Source organism: Nicotiana tabacum, chromosome 11, assembly GCF_000715075.1.
Source record: "Nicotiana tabacum cultivar K326 chromosome 11, ASM71507v2, whole genome shotgun sequence".
NCBI lineage: Eukaryota > Viridiplantae > Streptophyta > Magnoliopsida > Solanales > Solanaceae > Nicotiana > Nicotiana tabacum.
Window position 1 is genome coordinate 103,701,387 of NC_134090.1, and position 27,096 is coordinate 103,728,482.

The following is a 27,096-nucleotide window of genomic DNA, read 5'->3' on the forward strand; positions in this document are numbered from 1 at the left end:
TACCGCTTTTATTATTATTATTTTTAACGAGAATTGCAACGTCGTGAAAATACATCTCGAACTACGTCACATCAATGTACCCGTGGTTATTGACACATTTCAACTCTGTTGAGATTTAGATTTGGGTCACAAGAATACCGCATGCTCTACTACAACTCTAGAAGATCCTTCACTTTCTTCTTAGCTTTTTCTGCCTCCTGCATCAGAACTTTATCCAAAGAATTTCCATCTCATAGCTTTCCTGAAACTGCCTTCTTGTCTTATAGTTTAAATTTTCTGATTAACTTCAGTTTTTAGTTTTACTTTTACTCTTCAGCTAATGAGTCTGCTAGACATACTAACTGTTTGAAACTTCAACTAATCATTCAAGAGACTTAGATAAATGAAATCTAAGGATGTCCACGACTTCTTTATATTAGTATTTGCTTTTTAAATTGAGTCATAAATAAAGCCACCTTCCATGAGAGAAACCATCGAGACCATATTCGCAAATGAGAAAAATCATATATTCTGATATCCTTCCACTAAAACCCATCTCGAGAATAGATTTTGAATTACCTTTGTTCTATGAACACAGTGGCCACTAATACCTGTATGTTCAAGCCAAAAAGTTAACATAGAGCTGCAGCGGAGACTCGCTTTACTTGCAAATATTTTTACAAACAAGACAATGAAGGTAAGTTGGTAGAATATTATGACTGACTATTAAAACTAATCAAATGCATAGAAGACATATGGAGAGTTTTAACTATATTTAAACAACCTTTCTATCGAACAAAGAGAGGCTTTTCTGGATGATGGAACTACTATTAATATCTTGACTAATATGCTTTAATTTATATGTCATGGGATCAAAGAGGATATTTATAAATGAATTGCTACATTTATAATTTTTTTATGTTTTAGCATATACTTAGTTAGGTCATTGAATGCTGAAACACTGGAAAAAAATGGCAGTCGCTCGTCAGCATAAACTGTGAGATGAATCATTTTTCTTGCCTTCAAACTCCCTACACAATATCTCTTGTTCACCTTTTCACTTTTTCATAAATGAGATAATGCTCATGCTAAGTACAACATATGTTCCTAAGAAGAGATAAAGTTTGTGGTTTACAAGAACTAAAGGGATATATGTATGAATACTACTAACATAAGAAAAGGTTCGTCAAATACCAGTACATCTTTCACTTGCTTCAACAATTTAATTTAGCATACACCTTTTTAACGATGAGTTAAAACACATTCGCTCTAGATTTAATTCATGATGTCTTTCTTCCGGAACCAAGTATGATACACATTCTCTTTTGATTTGTGAGGGCATCTCCAACCCTCCCCCATTTCTCCATAATCCAGCCCTATTTTGTCAAAATGTGGCTCCAATGCTCCCTTATTTTTGCCCCCAAAATAGGGAATGAATAGTGTTACTCCAAATTCGGAGTGACACTATTCATCTCCTCCCTTACTATTTATCCTTACTTTATTATTATTTTTATTATTTAACTCTTTTAATTTATCTCTTTATATATACCTAATTATATTTATGTAATATCTTTATAATATTAATTTTACATCTTAACTTTAGCGTATAATTTTGATAAATTAATTTTCGTACATTTATTATTTTTATGTAAAATTGTAAGTTAATTTTTTATAAGTTATAATTGTACAAAAAATATATCATCAACTCAAAAAATGAATGATGCAAATATAAATTATTGGATGTTTCTAAAATTGAAAGGTGCGAATATAAAATATTAGATGTTGCTAAAATTGAAAAGTGAAAATTGAAAATATATTAAAAATAAAAATACATGAAATATGTAATAGTGTAATATGTATTTAATTATCTTGTATTCAATAATTTTACTTTTATTTGAATTATCCGTTAATATATATACTCTATAATTTTTGCTTACAAATTATAGTATTTAAAAATTTATGGTATAAAATAATTTTATATTAAATTATATGTGATGTGTTACACCCCATGTTTTCGTACATGAAAGTACGCCATAAGTAAATTGATGAAAGCTCGAAAATAAGATGTTACATCCCGCATTTTCGTACGTTAAAGTTTCGTCGTAAGTTAATCGATGTGAGTTCGGGAATGAGGCTATTTTGAAATTATAAGCTTTATGCTATTTTAAACACGTGATGAGTAAATTCGTGAAGGAGAAAGGGTAAGCAAATCGAAGAAAATAATATTGATATTGATGTGAGAATTACCATTTACCAACATATAACTCAGGGAGCTTCTCTCTCTAAAATTCCCATCCAAAAACACTAACACTTAAATGGACTTGGATCAAGTTCATCAAATTCCTCCTCCTAAACCCCCATATATCAATATCAATCAATTTCTTGATAAATACAAATTGCCCATTCTTAGTTTCAAAGATAAGTTGGTACAAGGTGAACAAGAAACTTCAATCAACATGATTATCGATACAAATATCCATTATCCAGCTGAATCACAGGAAATTGGGAAAGAGGACCTCATGTGTCCCTCAAACATCCAACAAGTTTAGTTAATTCAAGAGGATATCCATCGAATATATCAACCATGGAAATTTTCGACTATAGTTAAGCTTCAAGGGAGAAGAATCCAACACCACTTGCTCAAAAGGAAATTACATGAACTGTAGTAAACAAAGAAAAACTTCCCTTTGATTGATTTAGGGTGTGATTACTACATCACTAAATTCAGTAATGAGGAAACTATGCAAAAAGCCCTACATATGGGTCCTTGGTTCATCTTTGGTCATTTTCTATCGGTCCAAAAATAGGAACCAAATTTCCTTGCATCAGAAGCAAGAATATCAAAAACTGCAGTTTGGATTCGCCTTCCCCAATTACCTACGGAATTTTATGATGGATTTATCTTTAAAAAGATTGGTAACAAAATTGGCAAACTCTTAAAAATTGATGCATGCACTTCCTCAAATCTTAGAGTAAGATATGCTAGATTATGTGTTGAATTGCCTTTGGATGTCCGAGTAACACCCTTTATCTTCATTGGATCACACAAACAAGCTATACACTATGAAACTGGGAATCTTTTATGTATTAAATGTGGAAGACTTGGGCATGTCCAATCCAAATGTCACTATAAAATAGTTGTTAATGCCCCTTCTCCAACTGACTTGGACTCTACTGCCAACCAATCCAAGGATCATAAAGCAGCAACACAAGGTGTAAATGAAGATTCAGTTCAATCCACTAAGGAAGAAGTGTGGCAAACGGTGAGTTTCCCAACAAAAAAGAAGGCCAATCACAAGAACACCCCAGGTAAATCTAATGAACAAATCAAGCATTTGTCAGGTACTCTCTCTTCTACCTCATTAAATGTTAAATCCACTGATAAGCTAATGCCTCTTAATCTTCCCAATAGGATTTCTTCTAAGACTTACATTGTCAAAAATCCCAGCCCATCTTTTTCCCCTACGACTGGAAACAAATTCTAAGCATTGGTTAATCCGCCCAAGCTAGATTGCATGGTATTGGACGTGGCTTCATCCCCCAACTCAAATTGCCACATGGCAAACTCTACTAAGGACCAACCAAATCCCTTGAATGGCACTAATTATCTACCTACTCTGCTAGATCAAAACAATGTTCCACAACAACAAGCTCCTCCCAATCAACTAGAACCAGAAGATCAACCAATAGAGGATGCAGAGGAGTTGAACCTGCTGGGGTCAGACCAAATCCTAGAGTTTTTAAGTCTAAACGATGTAAAGGTATATCTATTCAGGGAAATGCGCGAGAAGAGATACGTTCTCAGTTGTCCCCCAACACTCTACAAATTCTCGATGGATGTCAGGCCTTCACAGGACCCAACTGTTGAAAGCCATGCAATGATCCTAGTACCTTCGATCATGAGGAACCCAACTCCCCCTCCATAGAGAATGAGGGACAATGGTAGCATGCACAACCCTAATCTCCCTAATATGATGCCTCATCCGATTAATTTTATCATTTGGAACATAAGGGGTGGTAATAATGATGCTTTTAGCGTAAACTTTAGAGAAATGATCGATACCCATAAACCCAGTGTTGTCACCTTACTGGAGACTCGTATGGAAAACCACGTATCTCTCCTTAATGACTTCCCCTTTATTCAAATGATCGAAGTCCCAACTGAGGGACAGTCTGGAGGAATGGTCATTCTATGGAAATCAGACGTGGTTATAGTTAAAGACTTTGTGAGAAGGAACCAAGAGATACATGCTAATATTGATGTACGTCCTTTAAATATTTCTTGGCTTTTTTCATCCATTTATGCTAGTACCAAAGTAGCAAATAAGAACAATCTTTGGAGTAATATTGAAGGAATTTATAAGCATTATAAAGGACTTTGGCTTTTGGGAGGTGATTTTAATGATACTTTTTGCATGGATGATAAATTTGGGGGTAGAATAATTAACAGTAGACATAGTTCTCGTTTGTGGTCTACTGTTAATCATTGTAACCTTTTTGATCTTGGTTTTAAAGGTTATAAATATACGCGGTCTAACCACCGTAGAAAGTCTAACAAATTAATTATGGAACGTTTAGATATAATATTTGCTAACGATAATTGGATGAGTCTGTTCCCAAAAGCTATGGTTGTCCACCTTCCAAAAACCCACTCTGATCATAGCCCCTTATTACTCCAATTATTCCCTAACAATATTTTTCATAATGGTAAACCATTTAGACTTGAATCTATTTGCTGTAGGCATCCCGACTTTGTTAATATAGTTAGGACTAGTTGGCAAACAAATGATCTCCCTAAGGCTCAACAGATTTTCAAAGAAAAAATCATTCCTTGGAAAAATGATACATTTGGTGATATCTTTAAAAAGAAAAAAAAAATACTTCTGGCACGCCTAGATGGGATTAAAAATTCACCAAAGTATCATACTAGTTCTTTCCTAATGAACTTGGAAACTACTCTTCAACATGAGTATAATGCCCTTTTAAAAATGGAAGAAGACTTTTGGAAGCTTCGTTCAAGAATTAGTTGGTGTAATGAAGGTGATGCTAATACTCGTTTCTTCCATAGTATGGATACCAATAGGAAACGTATTAACTCTATTATGTACTTTAAAGATGAGGAAGGTAATTGGATTACTGATGCTAAATCCATTTTAGAACACACTTTTAACTATTTTAATAATTCCTACAAGACTTCTAAAACTATTAGTAAGATGGCTTCTTTTAAAAATCAAAAGGACTCTTTCAAAACCAATAATTTAATCACCCTTGATAATCCTATGACAAAGGAAGAAATCAGAAAAGCTATTTTTTCATTCAAGCCCTTTAAAGCCCTGTGTCCGGATGGTATTCACCCTTTCTTTTATCAGAGATACTGGAATATAATGGGAGATTCAGTCATAAAATTTTGCCAAGATGCCTTTGAATAACAATCTCTCCTTGAGGGTATTAATGATACATACTTGTGCCTCATCCCGAAAATTGACAATGCCACTGATCTAAATTTTTTTAGACATTAACTTTGTAATACGGTGTACAAAATTATTACCAAAGTTATTGCTAATAGAATAAAACACTTTCTTTCAGTCATTATTAGCCCTACTCAATCTAGTTTTTTAAAAAATAGGAGAGCTAGCAATAATGCCATTGTTATTCAAGAAATTATCAATAATATGTGCTCTTCAAACAATTCTAAATATGATATGTTATTAAAAAATGACCTCGAAAATGCTTTTGATAAGTTAGAATGGGATTTTATTCATAAAACTTTTGTTTTCTTTCACTTTCTTCCCAAAATTTCTAAACTCATTATGCACTGTATTTGCACTAGTAAAATTGGTATTCTTGTCAATGGAACCAAGACTAATTACTGTAACACCCCATAAATCCAGATTAGTTGTGGATGTGTTAGATGACTATTAATGTGATCTTTTAGACATGTGAAGCCCTATCAAGATGAGTATGGGTAATGTAATACCCCGTAAATATGAATCAGCTGTGTACGGATAAGGACTATTTATGTAATACTCCGTAATTTGAATCGGTTGTGGATGCATTAAACGAGTATTAGCGTGATGGTAATTGAGTGGTTATGTTAATAAGTGTATAAGTTATGTTAGAGGTGAATTGGGGTCTAAGGAGAGGCCTAAGTCTAAGCCAAGTTGGAAAATTTCAAAATGGACTAAAGCTGTGAATGAATACGCACATGACCTCACTTTGAACGATCATATCTCCGGTTCTATAACGTGTTGTGTGATGAATAACCTATCAAATTAAATCACTTTGAGTCTAGTTTCCAACTAAACAAACCGTTTGTCATTTGGAGGTGTATACAGAAAGTTATGACCATTTTACTGGGCAGGTGTCACTAGCGCGAAGTACGCATTTTTGCTGAGTATTCTGCCTCGCGCGCGAACAAGCGCGCGAACTCGCACGTCTAGAAGGTTTTAAATACTTTAAAGGACGGAAATAGAAATTGAGTCACTTCTCAAGCTTAGGGTTTCCTCTACACCCCAACTCAACCAAGGCATCCAATTGCACACCTAAGGTGAGTTTTTAAGTGTGTTTTCATGGTGATTTCACTTCTCAATCACTAGTTACAACATGATTTTGATTGGGTTTCATAGGATTTCTTCAAAATCTCAAGAACACCCCAAAAGTTATCTTTCAAGATTTGGTCTATAAGAGGTAATCCTACACCCTTAGACTTACATATATGGTGTTATTATGGAATCATGAGTATAAATCAAGTATTACAACTTATGGTATGGTGATTGGAAGCCATAAATTTCCAATTTAAATACATGATCATAGTAGGGATTTAAGGGTGATTATTTTATAGGATTTGTTGGTTGGGTATGAATGAATGGTCATATACGTGATGTTGAAAGTTATAAATTGGTTAATCATGATGGTAGGATAAATTGTTGATGAATGGTGGTAATTAGATGAACTAATTATATGGTGATGAGATGTAGAGGTTTATGCCTACAAGGTGTTTGATAATATGCCTAAATGACTTAAGTTATGGAATTTGTTACTAATATTGGTTCCATTGGATATTGCTATTGTAGATTGAAGGTTCTTAGTGTTGTGGATCATTGTAGTATCACTAAGGGGCGACATTGAGGTATGTGAGGCTAACTCTCTAAGTTTGGGAATGTTAATGATCCTCCCTACACTACGTTTCTTTTACGACGTATCAATTGCCTCAGAAATATAGTTAAGCCTAGTTCCTTGAATAGTTGTAGAGCTTCTATTCTCTAGTTTCATAACTCGTTCATGACTTTCATTTCAAACGCTGTGAGCTTAGTTCGTATTCAATATAGACTTGGGTTTGATGTCCCTAAGTCTCAGTATGGCTTACTCAACATGTCATAAACAGTTGAAGTTTCGGTGTTCATAATCAGTTCAAGAATACATATCTCATTCTAGTCCTATTCAGCATTCCAATATTATGTAGCTCGGTATGATTCAGTATTCCAGTATTATGTACTCAGTATGACCCAGTATTCCAGTATCATGTAACTCAGCGTGATTCAGTATTTCACTATTATGTATTGCAGTATGATTCTCAGTTCCTGATTTTAAAATCCCTGAATGTTGAACACCTGTATTTGGGCCTGAGGCCGCAGTCAATGCTTTATGCATCTTTGGGCCTGAGGCCGCAGTTTATGATTTATGCATCTTTGGGCCTGAGGCCGCAGTTTATGCTTTATGCATTTTGGACCTGAGGTCGCAGTTATGTATACGTATACTTGGGCCCGAGGCCGCAGTTTGTGCACATATATATATATATATTTATATATATATATATATATATATATATATATATATATATATATATATATATATATATATATATATATATTGGGCCTGAGGCCGCAGTTTATTATTCAGATAAACAGGTTGTTCATCATTCAGGAGAGGGAGTATTCATATCCTTACTTCCTTGGTTCAGTTCAATTATTAGTTACCATTTTAGTTGCCAGTTATCAGTTTAGTTATCAGTTATCAGTTCAGCTATCAATTATCAGTTACCAGTTCAGCTATCAGATATCAGTTCAGTTATCAGTTATATTTCAGTTTCAGTTTTAATAGTTATCATTTCAGTTATCAATTATCAAATCTCAGTTATCATCTTAATTTCAGTTTCAGCATTTATAATTCTTTCTTTTAGTTGCTTTACATACCAGTACAATTCAAATGTACTGACGTCTCTTTTGCCCGGGGCCTGCATTTCACAATGCAGGTAATGATTTACAGGTTGATGATTCCGAGCGCTAGGATTCTCGTACCAGCTATTTGGTGATCCCAGTTCTTTCGGGGCATTTTCATTACCTTACAGTCTTCAGTATTTTTTTTGTTACAGTCAGTGTTTTCAGTACTTTTTAGAGGCTTCATAGACTAGAGTAACAGTTAGACAAAGTCACGGGCTTTTCATATTAAGCTATGTTGGCTACAAATATGTTTTAGAATTGTATTAGTATTTTCGCACTTTGATTTATCCCCCCTGCGAGGGGCGTAGGGAGTTTTTTCCAATTAAAGGACAATCGAAATGGGATTGGTTTATTTATTTCAAAGTCGCCACTTGGAATATTTAGGGTGTCCCAAGTCACCAATTTTAATCCCGAATCGAGGAAAAGAATGACTCTATGTTACAGTCTGCGTACCAGAAATCCGGATAAGGAATTCTGTTAACCTGGGAGAAGGTGTTAGGCATTCCCGAGTTCCGTGGTTCTAGCACGTTCGCTCAACCGTTATATTCGGCTTGATTAATCTGATTTTATACAAATATAAACTTATGTGCAATTTTAACTTTTTACTGCTTTCATAATTATTTATTATTTTATAGGACTTGCAACGTTGTGGAAACATATCTCGAACCACGTTACATCAATGCACCTGTGATTATTGACATATCTCGACTCAGTTGAGATTTGGATTTAGGTCACATAAATGTGCACACGAGTTAGGGAAAATAGATTATTAAAAGCGTGCCTAAAGCAACTAGCGTATTGTTATTTGGAGAAGGCCGTAAAATTCGCTAAACGGCCTGTCCCGAATTCTAAGTATTTTAACATATACATTTAGAGGGCCCCGCAGCTTATACATTTTTTATTTGTCGAGGCTCGTCTCATTTATTATTAAAAAGGAATTTGCAACGTCACGGAAATGCATCTCGGACCACGCCACAATCAATGTACCCGTGATTAGAGACACATTTCGATTCCGTTGAGATTTGGATTTGGGTCACATAAATGTGCACCCGAGTTTAAGAAGGTAAGATTTATTAAGGCGCGTCCTAAAGAGACTAACGTATTGTTATTTTAGGAAGAGGCCGTGAACGTTCATTAAACGACCAAATCCAAAGTCTAGTCAATGGTTATGTATTTATTGAGGGCCCCAGCGATGTGTGATTTATTTGGCGAGGCTCGTCTCATTTTATTTTAAGGATAAACCTACAGTGACTACATTTCTTCTATTAAGTTTGTCTCTAAAAGCAAAAGAAAATTTCTTAATTAATTACATGCTGAAAAACGTAACTTATCAGTTATTAAGTTACGACTAATGTGAATGGAAAACTGCGATCGCGTTTATACAAGGAAAAACTGCTTTAATTCTACATTCTATTATATACTAATGCTAGAACATGAGATAGATACACAATAATATCAAAAACAGATTAATTCAACTAACATTATTAGATGAAGAAGTTATACATATGCAACCCCATTACTTATTAATAAATCGACTATATTTTTATACAAAGAAAGGAAAATTATATTCAAACAACAAATCTAAACAGTTCGGATTCAACAGGAACAACGCCTGATTAATATTTCATTTCACTTCAAGCCGAGAGTGTACAAATGTGTACCTGGAAATGGCAGTACAAGAAGAAAAGAAGTAGGAGTCAGCAGCAATAATACCACGGCAACAACAGATTCAGCAACACCGCAAACCAGTAACAACCAGTAGAATAACCCAGTAACAGATTGAAAACTCAGCAATACCAAAGTGCAATCACAGTCAAAGCAGATGAGAGAAAAGATACAAGATGCAGTAGTTTAATGATTTTTGAATAACACTCGAGAAAAGCAAACGGAAATTATTCGAGTGAAAGTTCAAATTGCATTTCTCTTTTACTCTCAAAATGTTTCAAGTCTGTCCGCTCTCAAGTGTAAAAATCTGTTTTCTTTTAATGTTCAAATCGGGTCCTCTTCCCTCTAATTCCCCTCAATGTTCCAGTCCCTCTTAATGTCAAGAATGACTCTATATATAGCAAGACAAGTCTTCAATTCCCAACCCCAAATTATTCCCCCAATGGCATGCTTTGTCCCACTTATTAATGTTTTCTTTATTTTAAACTTTGTCCCCCATGCCTACATTAAATAAATACATCCACCACAACCCATTACAATTTGTCCCCCATGCTTACATTAAATAAGTACAATATTCCTTCCCATTATGTTTTGTCTTGTCCCCCATTATGTTAAACAAGTACATCAAAACTCCACCCCATTATATTTTGTCCCCCATGCTTAACATAAAGAATCAAGATAATGTTCAATTACCAAACTAACCCTCCGACCTTATTGCAATTACCATTCTACCCCCGAATGCAATGCAATTTACCAAATTACCCCCATCAGCTCTAAACACTCAATTAATCATAACTTAACCAAAATATAGCCAAGATGACCAATTTCTCAACAATCTTCAACAACAAATTATACGAACACGATGAACGACGAATTCAAATTAATGGAAATAAATTAACCATATTGGGAACCAATCCTGGTTAACTTAGACCAAAAATGAATGAACAAAGAGACAACAATACAAACAACAATATGCACGATTCAAATTAAATCAACAAATCAAAAACCAACATAAACTCACATTAAATCACTGGATTTAAACATGAACTTCAAACAAAGATGAACATGAACTAAATCTATTTTTTAAGCAACAAAACATGACGGATTCACACGATTCAAACAACATTAATAATTTCTAGAAAATACATAACAACATGAAACAAATTGAAGAAATAATTAATTAAATTTCAATTTGAATCTAACAAACATTAAACTAACAAATATTCACTTAAACAATAATACAAACATGAAATAAACATGAAAAATAACTAATTAACTTCCATTTGAAATCTGAAAATTAATTCAACAAAAACACATGAACATTAACATGAACAAAACCAAAAATCAAGTATCTAACCATAGACATGAACAAAACAAACATTTGCGGATTTTAGATTTGAAAATATCAAAACAAAATACGGACAAAATAAAACTCAAAAACTACTAACCGGAGATGAACAACGACGAATTTGATTGTATGGACTGTTTCGACGAACCTCAAATGGGAATAAATCTGTCCGGACTCAACGACTAACTCAACGACTAAAGTAGTCGACGCAGCAGTGTGGAGAAGATGAAGCAACAGTTATAGTAGCAATTCATCAACGCTGCAGAAACAGTGGTGGTTGATCATCGCTGCTGAAACAATGGCGGTTCCGGAACAGCAGCAGCGATGAGGCAGCGATGGCGACGAGGTCTGTTTGGAGGTGGACGACCGGAGCTGGAGCTGGTTATGGTGACGGGGTTGTTTGGACGTGATTGAGTTTGGACAACGCATCAGCAGTTGCTGCTGCTTGACGTGGAATGAGGGATCGTTTGGGCAAGATGGTGAGGAAGACGATGGCGGACAGCAGTAGTCCATGGCGGAACTGTTTGGGACGTGAGGTTGAGGACTGGCTCAGCAGTAGAAGCGACGATGATGAAAGGGAGTCGACGGACTGGTTGTTGGAAGGTCGGAGAAGAAGGCAGTGCAGTAGCAGCTGCGTGAGCAACAATGGCGACTGGCCATGGCGATGGTCGTTTGGACGAAAAAGATGAAGAGCTTGAGGTGAGCAGGAGTTGGCCGTCGATGGAGTTTGTTTGGAGACGAAGCAACAGCAAAAGGGTCAGCCATGGTTGTGTGCTTGGAGCTTTGGAGAAGAAGAAGCAAAAGGGTGTGGGGGGCGGATGTTTTCTTAGTTTTTAGGGTTTTTGGTTTTTCTATTTTTTTTTGTTTTGTTTTGTGTTTTGACAAAATGAAGAAGGGGTGTTGGGTATTTGGGTTAATGGGGCGTACCGGGTCGACCCGGTTTGAAGTGGACCGGGTCATGGGGAAGATTGAGCAATTATTTGGGCCTGTGGTTTGAAATTGAAGAAGTGGCCCAATCCGATTTTTCTTTGTATTTTTGTTATCTTTTCTTCTTTTATTTTCTAAAACTAAATTCTAAAAATACTTAAACTATTATTAAGAACTAAATTAAGTTATAGAAATGCAAATTAACTCCCAATAACAATTAACGCACAATTAAGTAATAATTAAGCATAAAATTGTTCATTTGGACATTAAATGCTAAAAATGCAAAAGATGCCTATTTTTGTAATTTTCATTTTTTGTAAACAAACTTAATTACTAACAATTGTAGAATTAAATCCTACATGTGAAATGCGACATATTTTTGTATTTTTTTATTAATTTAACAAATAAGCAAACAAGGAAAAATACGAATATTTATCCAAAAATGTCACAAAAATACTCAAAATTGCACACCAAGGAAAATCATGTTATTTGAATTTTTTGGGAGTAATTCTCATATAGGGTAAAAATCACGTGCTTACAAGTATTTCCGCACTTTGATTTATATCATCCAAACTTTCAATATATCAGCATGTGTTAGTTTATCTTCCGCATTCAGTATGTTATGATACCACATGTTGATTCAGCCATCCAGTTGGTTCGCTCGGTCACATGTAGTCAGGCACCGAGTGCCGTGTTACGTCCAGGCCTAGGTTCGGGGCGTGACAATGCTTGGTATCAGAGCACTAGGTTCAAGTGTCCTAGGGAGTCTATGAAGCCGTGTCTAGTGGAGTTTCCTTTATATGTGTGTGCCGGCCACTCATATAAATGGTTAACTACCAAGACATTCAGGATTGTCTCATCTCTTTCTACTCTAGATCGTGCCATGAAGCTTAGAGCAATAGTTAACCTTCTTTTCCTATCGAATTCCAAACGTATTATACCCAAGCGACGCGCAAGAAAGGTATAAGGTTCTAGAAAGGATGATTTGCCTATTGTGGTATTAATATGGAATACATGTAGGTAACAAATGAGATTTGAGGAGATGTTGAAAGTGGGATGCAATGGATAGAAGTATAGATTATAGCATAACCTTATCAGAAAGTACCAAAGCAGTTATCATGTCTCATGGCTATTAGTTTACTTCAGTTACCAGTTATACAGTCTTTCAGTTAGAAAATTTATGGTTATTCAGTATGCTAGTATTCAGTTATATGTTTACCAAATATCCAATTTTCAGCGTATCAAAATTTCTGGAGACTTGTGAGTATACGGTGATGCATATGGATGCTCAAAGAAAATATAAGTAATAGTGATTATAGCGAAACCTTTGCATACTTTAGGTCTGGATTAAGACCAAGACTCACCGGATGGTGCAAGAAGTGATTTATCAAATGATGGTATACTTTGAAGGATAAGTTTGTGCATGGTAGTGTATTCGTATGCGTTTTACCTTAGAGAACAATTTCTTTTAATTCTTGGAAATGGAGCCACAAGTTGGATGATGATAGTTTGGATGTTAGACCCCAACATTGGTCACTATAGTTTTGGACAGAAAAGAGTCTAAGGGTAAAATACCTAGGAGTCAGAAACGTTTGTTATTACCAAAGATATGATTTCGTACAACTCATGCAAATGACTATAAGATATGATGTATGCAATGAGAACTAAGAGCAGCCAATAGTGAATTTCAGGGAATGATTTTAAGTTGTTTAAATTTATTCAAATCAGAATTAGAAAGTACCACGTTAGTGAATTGCTATAAGAATCAGCTATTATTGTGAGATAAAGGATATGCCAATTCCCCTTAAGTTATGTGACTAAGTGATTACCCGGCATGTTTATAGTATGATATGATTTTATATTATATAGAAAGTTTGGGGTTACATATTCTAATTTTGTTTAAGACAGATGAATTTCCCTAAGTGTGATCCATGTACATAGTTCGAAAAGAATGATAGTATGCGGCAAAAGAATATGGTCAGATGATGAGGGAATTTAGGAGTAACCTTATGCTTCACTTCAGTTATTCAAAGCAGGAGAAGAAAATATGATGCTAGCAGGTGGTTAGTAAAAGAATAGTAAGTAAGTTTTGAGTTGATACAGTGAATTAGCACTTTCAACAGAGCTAGTAGGGGTACAATTTGATTCACTTATCCAGGTTTACTCTAGTGAGTGGATGACAGTTTGAAATACCGAATGTGTGTTAGAACCCAAAGAGTTTAAGTTAAACTCGAAGTACAATAGCAGTGAGAAAAAAATATTAGCTAGCAGTGAGAGCACAAACTATAGAAGAATAGCCTTTAGGAATTATCGTAATGTGGTTTCTCCAGGATTGACAGTGTGAGCAGAGTTAAATTATTAAGATTGTATATGATAGCTGTGAATACATTAGCTTTCCGTTAAGTGAATAATTTAGTTTTTCCTAGTAAGAAAGATTTTTCAGAAATAAGTTGGAAGATAAGTCATCATTGACGTAAAGTGCAAGGAATTGCAGAAAATAAGGAAAGTTATTTGGATCCCAGCAATAAGAGAAGGATCCATAAGTATAAGACATGCAGTCTAAGGGGTGATGTGAAAATTTTCAGTAAGTCCAGTTGGAGATCTGAAACTTGAATAGTTAGCATGAGATATGAAAAAGAAAATCAGTTCGGTAATGAGGGAAAATTGTATAATTACCACAGGAATTATGTCTAGCATGTGTAAGAAACACAAAGTGAGTAGAATGATCACCAAGCTTAGTTATTGATGATAAAGTGATCACAGAAAGGCTATAAAAAAAATCATGCCCAATTATGTATCACGAGGGTAGTGCCATCGCATGAGACTCTAATTTTCGGAGTATAGACTTAGCTCACAATAATTCTATAAGTGTTTTCAGGAAGTGCTTAAGAATATAATCAAGTGTGGGAAGTAAAGCTCAAGAATAAGGTAGACAAGAGAACTATGTTGAAAGAAGTTCACTGCTTAGCCAAGGTAGGAGCTCGACTTTCAGACACCAAAGATAGTGGAGTTATTGTCTAGAACATGACCTATTCCTCCTTAGTAGCCGAAGTGAAGTAGAAATGGTTTGATGATCCCTACTTGTTGTAGCTGAAATAGAGGATTCACATGCTTAAGATGATGACTTTTGAACAAGGGGGAGATGATGGTACTTTGAGGTACCAGGATAAATTGTGTGTTCCAACCACAGATGGACTTAGCGAGGGAGGAAGATGTTATAAGCCCAAAATTTCAGGTATTCTATCCACCTAGGCTTCCCAAAGATGTATCATGATCTTAAAAAGATTTATTGGTGGAACGACATGAAAAATAAAGTTGCAGACCTTGTGGCCAAGTATTTAAATTGTCAGCAAGTGAAAGTCGAGCAACAGAAAACCAAGTTCAGAACACACACATCCATTAGTGGAAATGGTAAATATGGACCTTATAATAGGATTATCTCGCTCATTTTGAAAGTATGATTTTTATGGGTGAAGGTGTAGATTGCCAATTAGTTGGTTCGAAGTTGGCGAAGTAGAGTTGCGGGGACCAAATTTGGTGTATATGTCTATGGAGAAAGTCAAGTTGATTCAATAGCATTTGTAGACAGCTCAGAGTTGTCAAAGGTCCTATTTGAATATGCAACATAGAGACCTAGAGTTTCAAGTTGATGATTGGGTGTTTCTAAAAGTTTCGCCTATGAAAGGTGTTATAAGATTTGGAAAGAAAGGAAAGCTCAATCCCAGATATATCAGCCCATATAGGATCCTATGAAGGATCGGGTAAGTAGCTTATGAGTTAGAATTTCTACCATAATTAGCGGTTGTACACCAGTATTTCACGTGTCATGTTATAATATTCAAGTTTCGAAGTATTCAAATCTCATGTCACGACATTTATGTTTTCAGTATTCAGATCTCACATTAGAAAATTCAAGTCAGTTCAGTACTCAGATACTCATGTCAGTCCAGTACTCAGATATTCATGACAGCTTAATACTCAGGTATTGATGTGAGTTCAGTGAGTAGATATTCACGTCAGTTCAGCACTCGATTATTCGTGCTAGTTCAGTATTCATGTATATGTTTCATGTTATGCATATTATTATGCCCTATGGAGCTAGTGTTATGCTCGGTTAGCTGGTAGGTATTTTGGAGAAATGTCGAAGTTATCTAACCTTCTCATTCAGGCCTTATATTAAAATCTCCATGTCTTTCAGTGTTTAGTAAGTTTAGTAGCCATTCAGTCTAGTACCTATTCAATTCAGTACCTCATCAGTTCAGTGATTGTGTATTCATTCAGTTTAGTATGCACATGTTAAGGAAAGTTCATGTTCCCACTAGACCCATTTATGGTCCAGAGTTATCCTATGATACAACCAAAATAATCATTCGAGGACGAATGATCCCAAGGGGGAGATAATGTAACATCCCATAAATCCGGATTAGTTGTGGATTTGTTAGATGACTATTAATGTGATCTTTTAGACATGTGAAGCAAAACATTTCTCTTGTGATAGTTCATATTTTTTTTCTTTTGGATACTTTTATTGTTTTACATTTCACATTTAGTTCTGGCCAGATGAGTATGGGTAATGTAATACTCCGTAAATATGAATCAGCTGTGTACGGACAAGGACTATTTATGTAATACCCCGTAATTTGAATCGGTTGTGGATGCATTAAACGAGTATTAGTGTGATGGTAATTGAGTGGTTATGTTAATAAGTGTATAAGTTATGTTAGAGGTGAATTGGGGTCTAAGGAGAGGCCTAAGTCTAAGCCAAGTTGGAAAATTTCAAAATGGACTAAAGCTGTGAATGAATACGCACATGACCTCATTTTGAACGATCATATCTCCGGTTCTATAACGCATTGTGTGATTCGTAACCTATCAAATTAAAGCCCTTTGAGTCTAGTTTCCAACTCAACAAACCGTTTGTCATTTGGAGGTGTATACATAAAGTTATGACCATTTTACTGGGAAGGTGTCACTAGCGCGAAGTCGCGCGTTTTTGGTGAGTATTCTGCCTCGCGCGCGAACAAGCGCGCGAACTCGCGCGTCTGGAAGGTTTTAAATACTTTAAAGGCCGGAAATAATAGAAATTGAGTCACTTCTCAAGCTTAGGGTTTCCTCTACACCCCAACTCGACCAAGGCATCCAATTGCACACCTAAGGTGAGTTTAAGTGTGTTTTCATGGTGATTTCACTTCTCAATCACTAGTTACAACATGATTTTGATTGGGTTTCATAGGATTTCTTCAAAATCTCAAGAACACCCCAAAAGTTTTCTTTCAAGATTTGGTCTATAAGAGGTAATCCTACACCCTTAAACTTACATATATGGTGTTATTATGGAATCATGAGTATAAATCAAGTATTACAACTTATGGTATGGTGATTGGAAGCCATAAATTTCCAATTTAAATACATGATCATGGTAGGGATTTAAGGGTAATTATTTGATAGGATTTGTTGGTTGGGTGTGAATGGATGGTCATATACGTGATGTTGAAAGTTATAAATTGGTTAATCATGAAGGTAGGATAAATTATTGATGAATGGTGGTAATTAGATTAACTAATTATATGGTGATGAGATGTAGAGGTTTATGCCTACAAGGTGTTTGATAATATGCCTAAATGGCTTAAGTTATGGAGTTTGTTACTAATATTGGTTCCATTGGATATTGCTATTGTAGATTGAAGGTTCTTAGTGTTGTGGATCATTGTAGTATCACTAAGGGGCGACATTGAGGTATGTGAGGCTAACTCTCTATGTTTGGGAATGTTAATGATCCTCCCTACACTACGTTTCTTTTACGACGTATCAATTGCCTCAGAAATATAGTTAAGCCTAGTTCCTTGAATAGTTGTAGAGCTTCTATTCTCTAGCTTCATAACTCGTTCATGACTTTCATTCCGAACGCTGTGAGCTCAGTTCGTATTCAATATAGACTTGGGTTTGATGTCCCTAAGTCTCAGTATGGCTTACTCAACATGTCATAAACAGTTGAAGTTTCGGTGTTCATAATCAGTTCAAGAATACATATCTCATTCTAGTCCTATTCAGTATTCCAGTATTATGTAGCTCAGTATGATTCAGTATTCCAGTATTATGTACTCAGTATGACCCAGTATTCCAGTATCATGTAACTCAGCGTGATTCAGTATTTCACTATTATATATTGTAGTATGATTCTCAGTTCCTGATTTTAAAATCCTTGAATGTTGAACACCTGTATTTGGTCCTGAGGCCGTAGTCAATGCTTTATGCATCTTTGGGCCTGAGGCCGCAGTTTATGATTTATGCATCTTTGGGCCTGAGGCCGCAGTTTATGCTTTATGCATTTTGGACCTGAGGTCTCAGTTATGTATACGTATACTTGGGCCCGAGGTCGCAGTTTGTGCACATATATATATATTGGGCCTGAGGCCGCAGTTTATTATTCAGATAAACAGGTTGTTCATCATTCAGGAGAGGGAGTATTCATATCCTTACTTTCTTGGTTCAGTTCAATTATTAGTTACCATTTTAGTTGCCAGTTATCAGTTATCAGTTCAGCTATCAGTTATCAGTTACCAGTTCAGCTATCAGATATCGGTTCAGTTATCAGTTATCATTTCAGTTTCAGTTTCAATAGCTATCATTTCAGTTATCAATTATCAAATCTCAGTTATCAGCTTAATTCCAGTTTCAACATTTATAATTCTTTCTTTCAGTTGCTTTACATACCAGTACAATTTAAATGTACTGATGTCCCTTTTGCCCGGGGCCTGCATTTCACAATGCAGGTAATGATTTACAGATTGATGATTCCGAGCGCTAGGATTCTCGTACCAGCTATTTGGTGATCCCAGTTCTTTCGGGGCATTTTCATTACCTTACAGTCTTCAGTATTTTTTTTGTTACAGTCAGTGTTTTCAGTACTTTTTAGAGGCTTCATAGAGTAGAGTAACAGTTAGACAAAGTCACGGGCTTTTCATATTAAGCTATGTTGGCTACAAATATGTTTTAGAATTGTATTAGTATTTCCGCACTTAGATTTATATCATCCAGACTTTCAATATATAAGCATGTGTTAGTTTATCTTCCGCATTCAGTATGTTGTGATACCACATGTTGATTCAGCCAGCCAGTTGGTTCGCTCGGTCACATGTTGTCAGGCACCGAGTGCCGTGTTACGTCCAGGCCCAGGTTCGGGGCATGACAAATTACTTTAGCCCGAGTAGAAGAATCTGTCAAGGTTACCCCATGTCACCATACATATTTATTCTATGTATGGAACTAATGTCTAGGTTAATTGATAATCAAGTGGATACTTTGATATGGGATCCGATAAAAATTACCCCAAGAGGTCCTTATTTTTCACATCTGTTTTTTGCCGATGATTTGACCTTAATGGTTAAAGCCAACCATAAGACGAGTAATTGTATTAATCGCCTCAAATTGTTTATGGAAGAAATCAGGCTGTCTATTAGTTATTCTAAATCTAGGATTGTGTTCTCCAAAAAATGTCCACGGGACATTTCTAATCATTTTGTTAGCTTATTTAACATAAGGTCTACTGTTGAGTTTGGGAAATATCTTGGATTCCCTATTCTAAACCTCAAGCCAAAGCCTAAAGATTTTCAGTTTGTCATTGATAAAATGTGGTCTAAACTCTCTCTTTGGAAAACTAATCTTCTTAATATTGCGGAAAGAACCACCCTAGCATCCTTTACTCTTAATGTTATGCCTTCTTATGTTATGCAATGCACTATGCTCCCTAAAAAAGTGTTAAGTCAAATTGATAAGATTCAAAGGGATTTCATATGGGGTGCCACTAATTATAAGAAAAAACTCCATTTAGTAAATTGGAAAACAGTCACAAAGCAAAAATCTGAAGGAGGCCTAGGAATTCATTCAGCCTTCCAAAAAAAATCTGTTCTCCTTACTAGCCTTAGTTGGTGCCTTATTAACTTACCTAAAAACTCTTGGGCTCAATTAATTGTTAGTAAATATGCCCATAAAAAACCTTCCCCAAATTGTTCCTATATCTGGGCAACTCTTCTAAAAGGGTATAAAATCCTTATGAAAGGAACCTTGTGGCATCCGAGTAAAAACTCCAAAATTGATATTTGGACTTCTAGATGGATTCATAATGCTCCTATCCTTAGAAATTGTATATAAGGTCCTCTCCATAAATCTGATTACTCACTCTCTCTTAGTCAGCTAATTAATAATGATCACTGAGATATCTCATAAATTTCTTTTGACCTACCCCCAAACCTAATAAACAAGATCAGTGCTACTCCTATGCCGCTATGCTCAATAGGTTTTGATCTCATGTCCTAGGATATGAATAACAATGGCATGTTTACCTCCAAGTCCTGCTATAAACTTCTAGAGGATAACCACTTGATCATACAGGATAAAGAGCCTAATTTTAATTGGATTTGGGATCTCCATTGTCCTACTAAAATCAAGTTCTTTATTTGGCAATGCATGCATAATAAAATTCTTTGCAGAGCATACCTTCACTATATTGGCATTAATATTGATCCTATTTGCCCTATGTGTAACAAGGACTTGAGGATGCCACTCACATATTTCTCCATTGCCCTATAGCTATCGTTATCGGTCTAGTATTGGTCTAATAATCAATTAGAGTAATGCTCAATCCTACTGGTTAACTATCTTAAAGAACTCTCATCTCTAAGATAGTCATCACCATTATGCTTGGAAAAATATTCTCCCCTTTTCGATTTGGAATCAGTGGAAGAATAGAAATAACAACAACATAAATAATTTGGACCTGGATATTAATCCTAGCCAGGTTCTCCATCAAGTATGGGAATTTCTCTTCTTTACTAAAAAAATCCCATACAACAATCTTCAATGAAAATTAAAATCCACTGGGAAAGACCTCCTCCAAACAAGATAAAACTTAACATTGATGGGGCATTCTAGAAAGAAAAGCTTCATGTAGGTATAGGAGGGGTTTTTAGAAACAGCTCTGGTAAATGGATCATGGGGTTTTCAAAATCTTCTTATACAACATGCTCCTTACAGGCTGCACTTTTAGCATTGGAGCAAGGACTTAAATTAGCTGTGGAAATGCCATATGCTGCTATAGAGATTGAATCAGATTCAACAGATATAATAAAGATGCTCATGGATGAGAATGCCAGTACTAATGCATGTTTACTTAACTGCAGATCATTGATGCACCGACTGAAATCCCCGGTGACCAGGCACAATTTTAGAGAAGGAAATGCAGTAGCAGATTGCCTAGCTAAGGAAGCAGTCAAGAATTTCAAGCCGGATAAATGCTATCACCTTGATTGCCCACCTCTTTTTGCTGAAGCTGTTTTGGAAAAGGACATATAAGGTCTTTGTTTTGGAATTAAGCAACTAAGTACCAATGTTTGTAATAGTCTAGTAACTTTAAACAATAGTAATGTCCTTCGGGACTATGTAACTTCGGTGTAAGTTTTTGCTTTTATTAATATATATGCTTCCTTATCATTCAAAAAAAATCGAAGAAAATAATTTTCGTCGAAGTTTGGCAATTTGGGATAACATACGGTCCGAGCCAAAATACCCGGTACTTATGGACTAGTACCATACAAGGTACCATATGACCATGATAGTAAGGTGTATAAGGTGTGTTAAAAGTGAGTAGTATTCTAAGTAATTTGAAATAATTCTTAATTATGTGAGTAATTGATTAATTATTGGTTTAATGGGAGATTTACCATGTAATTAAGGATTTGTGGATAATTAATAGGTGCAGACAAAGTTCCCCCCCACGTGGCAGCCCATGAAGTGGTTAACAAAGCCACTAAGTGACTCATATAAGGTGTAGAAAAGGTGTCACATTATTAGAGAACATAACAAGGATCACATTCTCTTTAGCCTTCTGAACATGAATTGCATAAATATATTCACTTTAGCTCATGCAAGCTAATGTTTGCTTACCCCCTTAAGATTAGAAGATACAGCATCACGTTTCAGAGAGATTGCATATGTGATTTACAATGGCTAAAGCTGTGACGTGAGATTTTGCTATCCTAATGAAGTATGGTGCAATCTTTTTTAAGAATATCATACGGATTTTTTCCTACTTCGATCCACTGTAATATGTTTTGTCGTAGCGTGTATTAGAGGGATTGTCAAGAGAATCGGCTTAGCTATGTTAAGGCTAAGCCCTTCCTTCCTTTTGGCATGATCTCGTAACTACATGAGTTTAATTACGAGGCATAAAGAGAAATTCATATTTCTGAATTTATGTATATTTTCCTAGTCTTATAAGTTGTAGTATTCTCCCTTTAGCGGGACTTTATATTCAATTGAGTATTATTTTCTTCTAGTCAAAAGAGAAGAGGCTCTCTCTCTCTCTCTCTATATATATATATATATATATACACACACCCACCCACCCACCCACACACAATACTATAGTATTTTCACTATCATCGAGCTATAATCGGTGGGCAGGCCCCTATTGGGAAACCTCAAATCAGATGGTAAATTATATACCGAGCCTACTGTGACCGAGCGCCTATGAGCGAGCCCAATTGGGCGAGATACAGAGCGTAGTATGGCCGAGCGCCTATGCGCGAACCTACTACGGTAGAGCAATTATATATACTGAGCCTTATAAGGCTAGACATCTATTTTACTTACTATATTGAGAACGTTGAGTCAGTATTAGCAGGTGAGCATATCTTCAGATTATCTTTGACTCCCAATTACTTTCAGTTATTATATTATCAATTCAGTTTCAGCTTTTAGTATATTGCCTTACATACTCGGTACATTATTTTGTACTAACATCCCTTTTCTGGGGGCGCTGCTTTTCATGCGTGCAGGTTCAGACGACAGATGGGTGGACCTCCTCATTAGATGTTGCCCGAGTTCAGCTTGATCAGTAAGCTCCATGCTCTTCGGAGTTGCTGGGTCTAGAGCTTTATGTACATCTTGTGTATATATGTATACATGTTATGAGTAGGCCAGAGCCCTGTTCTGATCACAATATATCCATCAATAGATACTTGTAGACATATTCTGTCCGTTAGTGCAATATATTGGGCTTGTAGGCCTTTTATGTATATTTTGTTGTTTTGCCAGCTGTAGTAGTTATGACGGCCTTGCCGGCTCAGCATTATATTGATGTTTAGTCAGCATTCGCAATTGTCTTGCAATGTGGCACATGGCCAAAGTATGACATTATATGTTCAGAGTCCCTTAGTCGCAAGTTTGTATGCAAGGATAGGTGAGGCACCGTGTAGCGGTCTCGGACCCCAGGTTTGGGGCGTGACATGATGAATATATAAAAAAGAAAAAAAGATAGAATTTCTTTAATAGAAATAAGAAAATAAAATTTAAATAAAAGATAATAATATAATATTGAAGAGAGAGAATATTATAAAAATGGAATATTCTTTTTGGATTAAAAAAATGGAGTAATGGTTGGAGTAACTTTACTCCATTTTGGAGGAGAGAATGGAGGCAAGGGTTGGAGATAGTCTGACAATGAAATTTAAACTACCGCTGCTATCTTTCAGTATCAAATTAGGAGTACAACCCCGTTTGTCCTTAAAACTATTTTTTTCGGAACTCATTTTCAAAATATTGTTTGGTTATAGATTGGACTGCATTTCTGAAAGTTTTTATTGAAGATGAATTTCAAGTTTGAAAAAGTGGATTTTACTATTTTTAAAGTGAAAATTCATTTCTCCGTACAAAACTGCAAATATTTTTTCAAATGAAATGCATATCCAAACATAAATTTAAATTCTAAATACCAATTTTCAACATGCTCCAAATATTTCAAAAGCCACAACCTTATGTCACGACCTGATCGGCCGTTTTGCCTTCTAAAATCCCGTTCCCTTAAATAAGACTTCTCTTACTTTCTTTTACTAATTTATGACTTACAGGGATGGTTAGTTCGGGATTTGGAAGAGTTTGGGTTGAAATCGGAACACTTGGTTCCTTAAGATTGGCCTAAAAGGCCAAGTTTGACTTCGATCAATATTTTGAGTAAACGAGTTCAGAATTAGAATTTGATGGTTCCAATAGGTTTGTATAATGGTTTCGGACTTGGGCGTATGTTCGAATCGGGTTTTGGATGACCTGGGAGCATTTTGGCGCCTAATAGCAAAAGTTGGTTTTTGAAGGTTTTAGAAGTTCTTTAAAATTTGGTTCGGAGCGGGTTTTAGTGATATCGAATTCTAAATAAAATTCCAAGATCGGGAAAAGTTCCATAATATCATTTAAGACTTGCACGCAAAATTTGGTGTCATCCCGGGTAGTATAAGTACGTTTCAGCGCATTGGAAGTAAATTGAAGAACTTGAAGTTCTTAAGTTTGATTCAATTGGTTTTAGGGTGTGATTCTTAGTTTTAATGTTATTTCGAGCGTTTTGAGAGTTTGAGCGAGTTCGTTTTATAATTCTAAACTTGTCGGTACATTCGGCCAGTGCCACGAACATCAATCAGATAAGACACAGACCAAGTTGGAAATTCGGAGCAAGAGCTGAAGCTCCAGCTGCCGTCATAATCGCACCTGCGCTTGGCCAGCCACAGATGTGAGCTCGCAGAAGCGAGCCAAAGGACGTAGAAGTGGCCCAGCATGGGCTGCCCAGTCATCGCAGATGTGGAAGAGGGATTGCACTTGCGAAAGCGCAGGTGCATTGGCAGTGATTGCTGAAGTGGCTTGAGCCGCATGAGCGTTATTTTAGTCGTAGAAGCGGGGTCGCAGAAGCGGGACGCTGCCCGCAAAAGCGAAACCAGACGGATTTAGGCTCCTCTGCAGAAGCAGACCCTTGACCATAGAAGCGATCCCACAAAAGCGAAAGTCCCTCCGCAGGTGCAGAAATCGCAGAAGGCAGAACCTTCATTTAATACGGGACTTAGACGTTATTGATTTATTTTATTCCATTGTTGGGCGATTTTTGGAGCTCTTAGAGAGGGGATTTCACCCAACACTTAGAAGTAAGTGATTCCTACACAATGTGAGTTAAACACACAGTTTATAGGCTGATTATAACATGTAAATTGGTAGAACTAATGGGTTTAGGTGAAAACCTAGGGTTTTAATAAAAATGAGATTTTACCACGAAAATGATTAAGGAACTTAGTAAAAATCATATATTTATGCTCCTAAGGTTAAGGGTAACAATTTCCTTAAAATATTTCCGAAATCCGGGCATGTGGGCCCCGAGATGAATATTAGGAATCTTGCATTTTTGGGTTGGGTAATCACTTTAATAGTTAGAATATAAACTTTTGAACATATATTGATTAGTTTTTACACTATTTGGATAGTTTTGGATTGTTCGGCTCCGATTTGAGGGTTAGAGCGCATTCTTGAGTTTGGAAGTAAGCCTTGGGACGAGGTAAATCTCTTTTCTAACCTTGTACGAGGGAAATTTTTCCATATGTGAACTAAATTAATATGTGACTATTTGTGGGGGGGCTACGTACGCACGAAGTGACGAGAGTCCGTACGTATCTACTATTCTGATTATATCCGGGTAGTTTTAGGTGTACACCATGCTTTGTGGACACCGTACTTGAGAGTATATTTGCTAATTGTGATAAATGGAATTAAGTTGAGCATTTTCAAGGATTTAAAGGCTTCAAGTTGAATTGTATTTATTTTAAATGAATCAAGAAAAGGTTATGAATTAATGATAAATTTATATTTGACCGCGTCGCATGTAAGATCCGCGAGCGGGGTAATTCCTTAAATTTATGATTGATCCGTGCCGTTCGACCCTCAGCAGTGCACATTTTACATTTTTGTTGGATCGGGCCGAACGTCCTTGGTGGAATTTGTGTGTGATAATAAAACTGAAATTCCCTTTTATAACTTTTTAATTTATCGTTTGAAAGATCATTTGTTTTAAATGAATGAAATATTTTGGGTTCTTAAATATAATGAAAGAATTGTTCAGCTATTTCCTGTTCTGAGTTCTACTGTTATCTCTATATATCATGCTTAATTAGAATTTCACATTATTATATTGTTGGCCCTAGTAAGTGTCAGAGTCGACCCCTCATCACTACTTCTTCGAGGTTAGACTATATACTTACTGGGTACATATTTTATGTACTCACGCTACACTTTATACTTAATTGTACATAATTTGAGGCAGGTGCATCTAGCCACTAGCCCGGTGCGCAGATTTGATCCCCATCCCGAGACTTCACAGTTAGCTGCCTTTTGTGCCGTTCAGCAGTAGTTGGAGTCTCTCTTATGCTTTATTTTTCTATCTATTTTCTTTAGACAGTAGGCTAGTATTCTTTTGTACATTCTAATAGATTGCCCACATACTTGTGACACCATGTCTTGGCACACACACTAGTAAACTTACGATTTTGGTATTGTATACATGATTACCGTTTGTATTTGTTGCTTCCATTTAACTTTGTTTCATTGGTAAATTTCTAAATCTCTTGACAAATGAAGAATTTTTATCCACTTAGTAATTTATTTAAATTGGAATCACTAATTTGATTAGTGTTGGCTTGCCTAGCAATGATGTTGGGCGCCATTACGACCTATGATAGAATTGGGTCGTGACGACATGGTATCAGAGAACTAGGTTCACGTAGGTCTCACAAGTCATGGACAAACCTAATAGAGTCTTGCGGATTGGTACGAAAGCGTCTGTACTTATCTTCGAGAGGCTATGGGGTGTTATGAAACTACTCTTTATTCATCTTTTATCGGGTAGTTGATGGTATACTAAATTCTCTCTCTTATTCTCTCACACATAGTGAGAACACGTACATCCGACGTTCCAGACCAGGGAGGAGCTGCTCCTCCCATTGCTAGAAGCCAAGGCGGAGGCCAAGGGAGGGCACCAGCCCAAGGTAGGGGACGAGGACGTCCCAGAGTTGCATCAGTTGCACCACCAGCGGATCCAGTAGAGGATCCTATTATTGAGGAGCACGACGAGATGAACGCAGTAAGGCTAGCCCC

General features: G+C 36.1%; 2 protein-coding genes across 2 annotated transcripts; both read left to right on the plus strand.

Moving 5' to 3' along the window:
* The first annotated feature begins 3,908 nt into the window (after positions 1-3,908).
* LOC142165960 (uncharacterized) lies at positions 3,909-5,408 on the plus strand. Its single transcript, XM_075224353.1, has one exon. It carries the CDS (start codon positions 3,909-3,911, stop codon positions 5,406-5,408), a length of 1,500 nt encoding a protein of 499 aa, XP_075080454.1.
* A 6,448-nt stretch (positions 5,409-11,856) lies between these two features.
* Positions 11,857-21,489, plus strand: LOC142165961 (uncharacterized). Its single transcript, XM_075224354.1, has 2 exons — positions 11,857-12,016; positions 21,089-21,489. The coding sequence occupies exons 1-2, from the start codon at positions 11,857-11,859 to the stop codon at positions 21,487-21,489; spliced, it is 561 nt and encodes a 186-aa protein (XP_075080455.1).
* Positions 21,490-27,096: the final 5,607 nt, after the last annotated feature.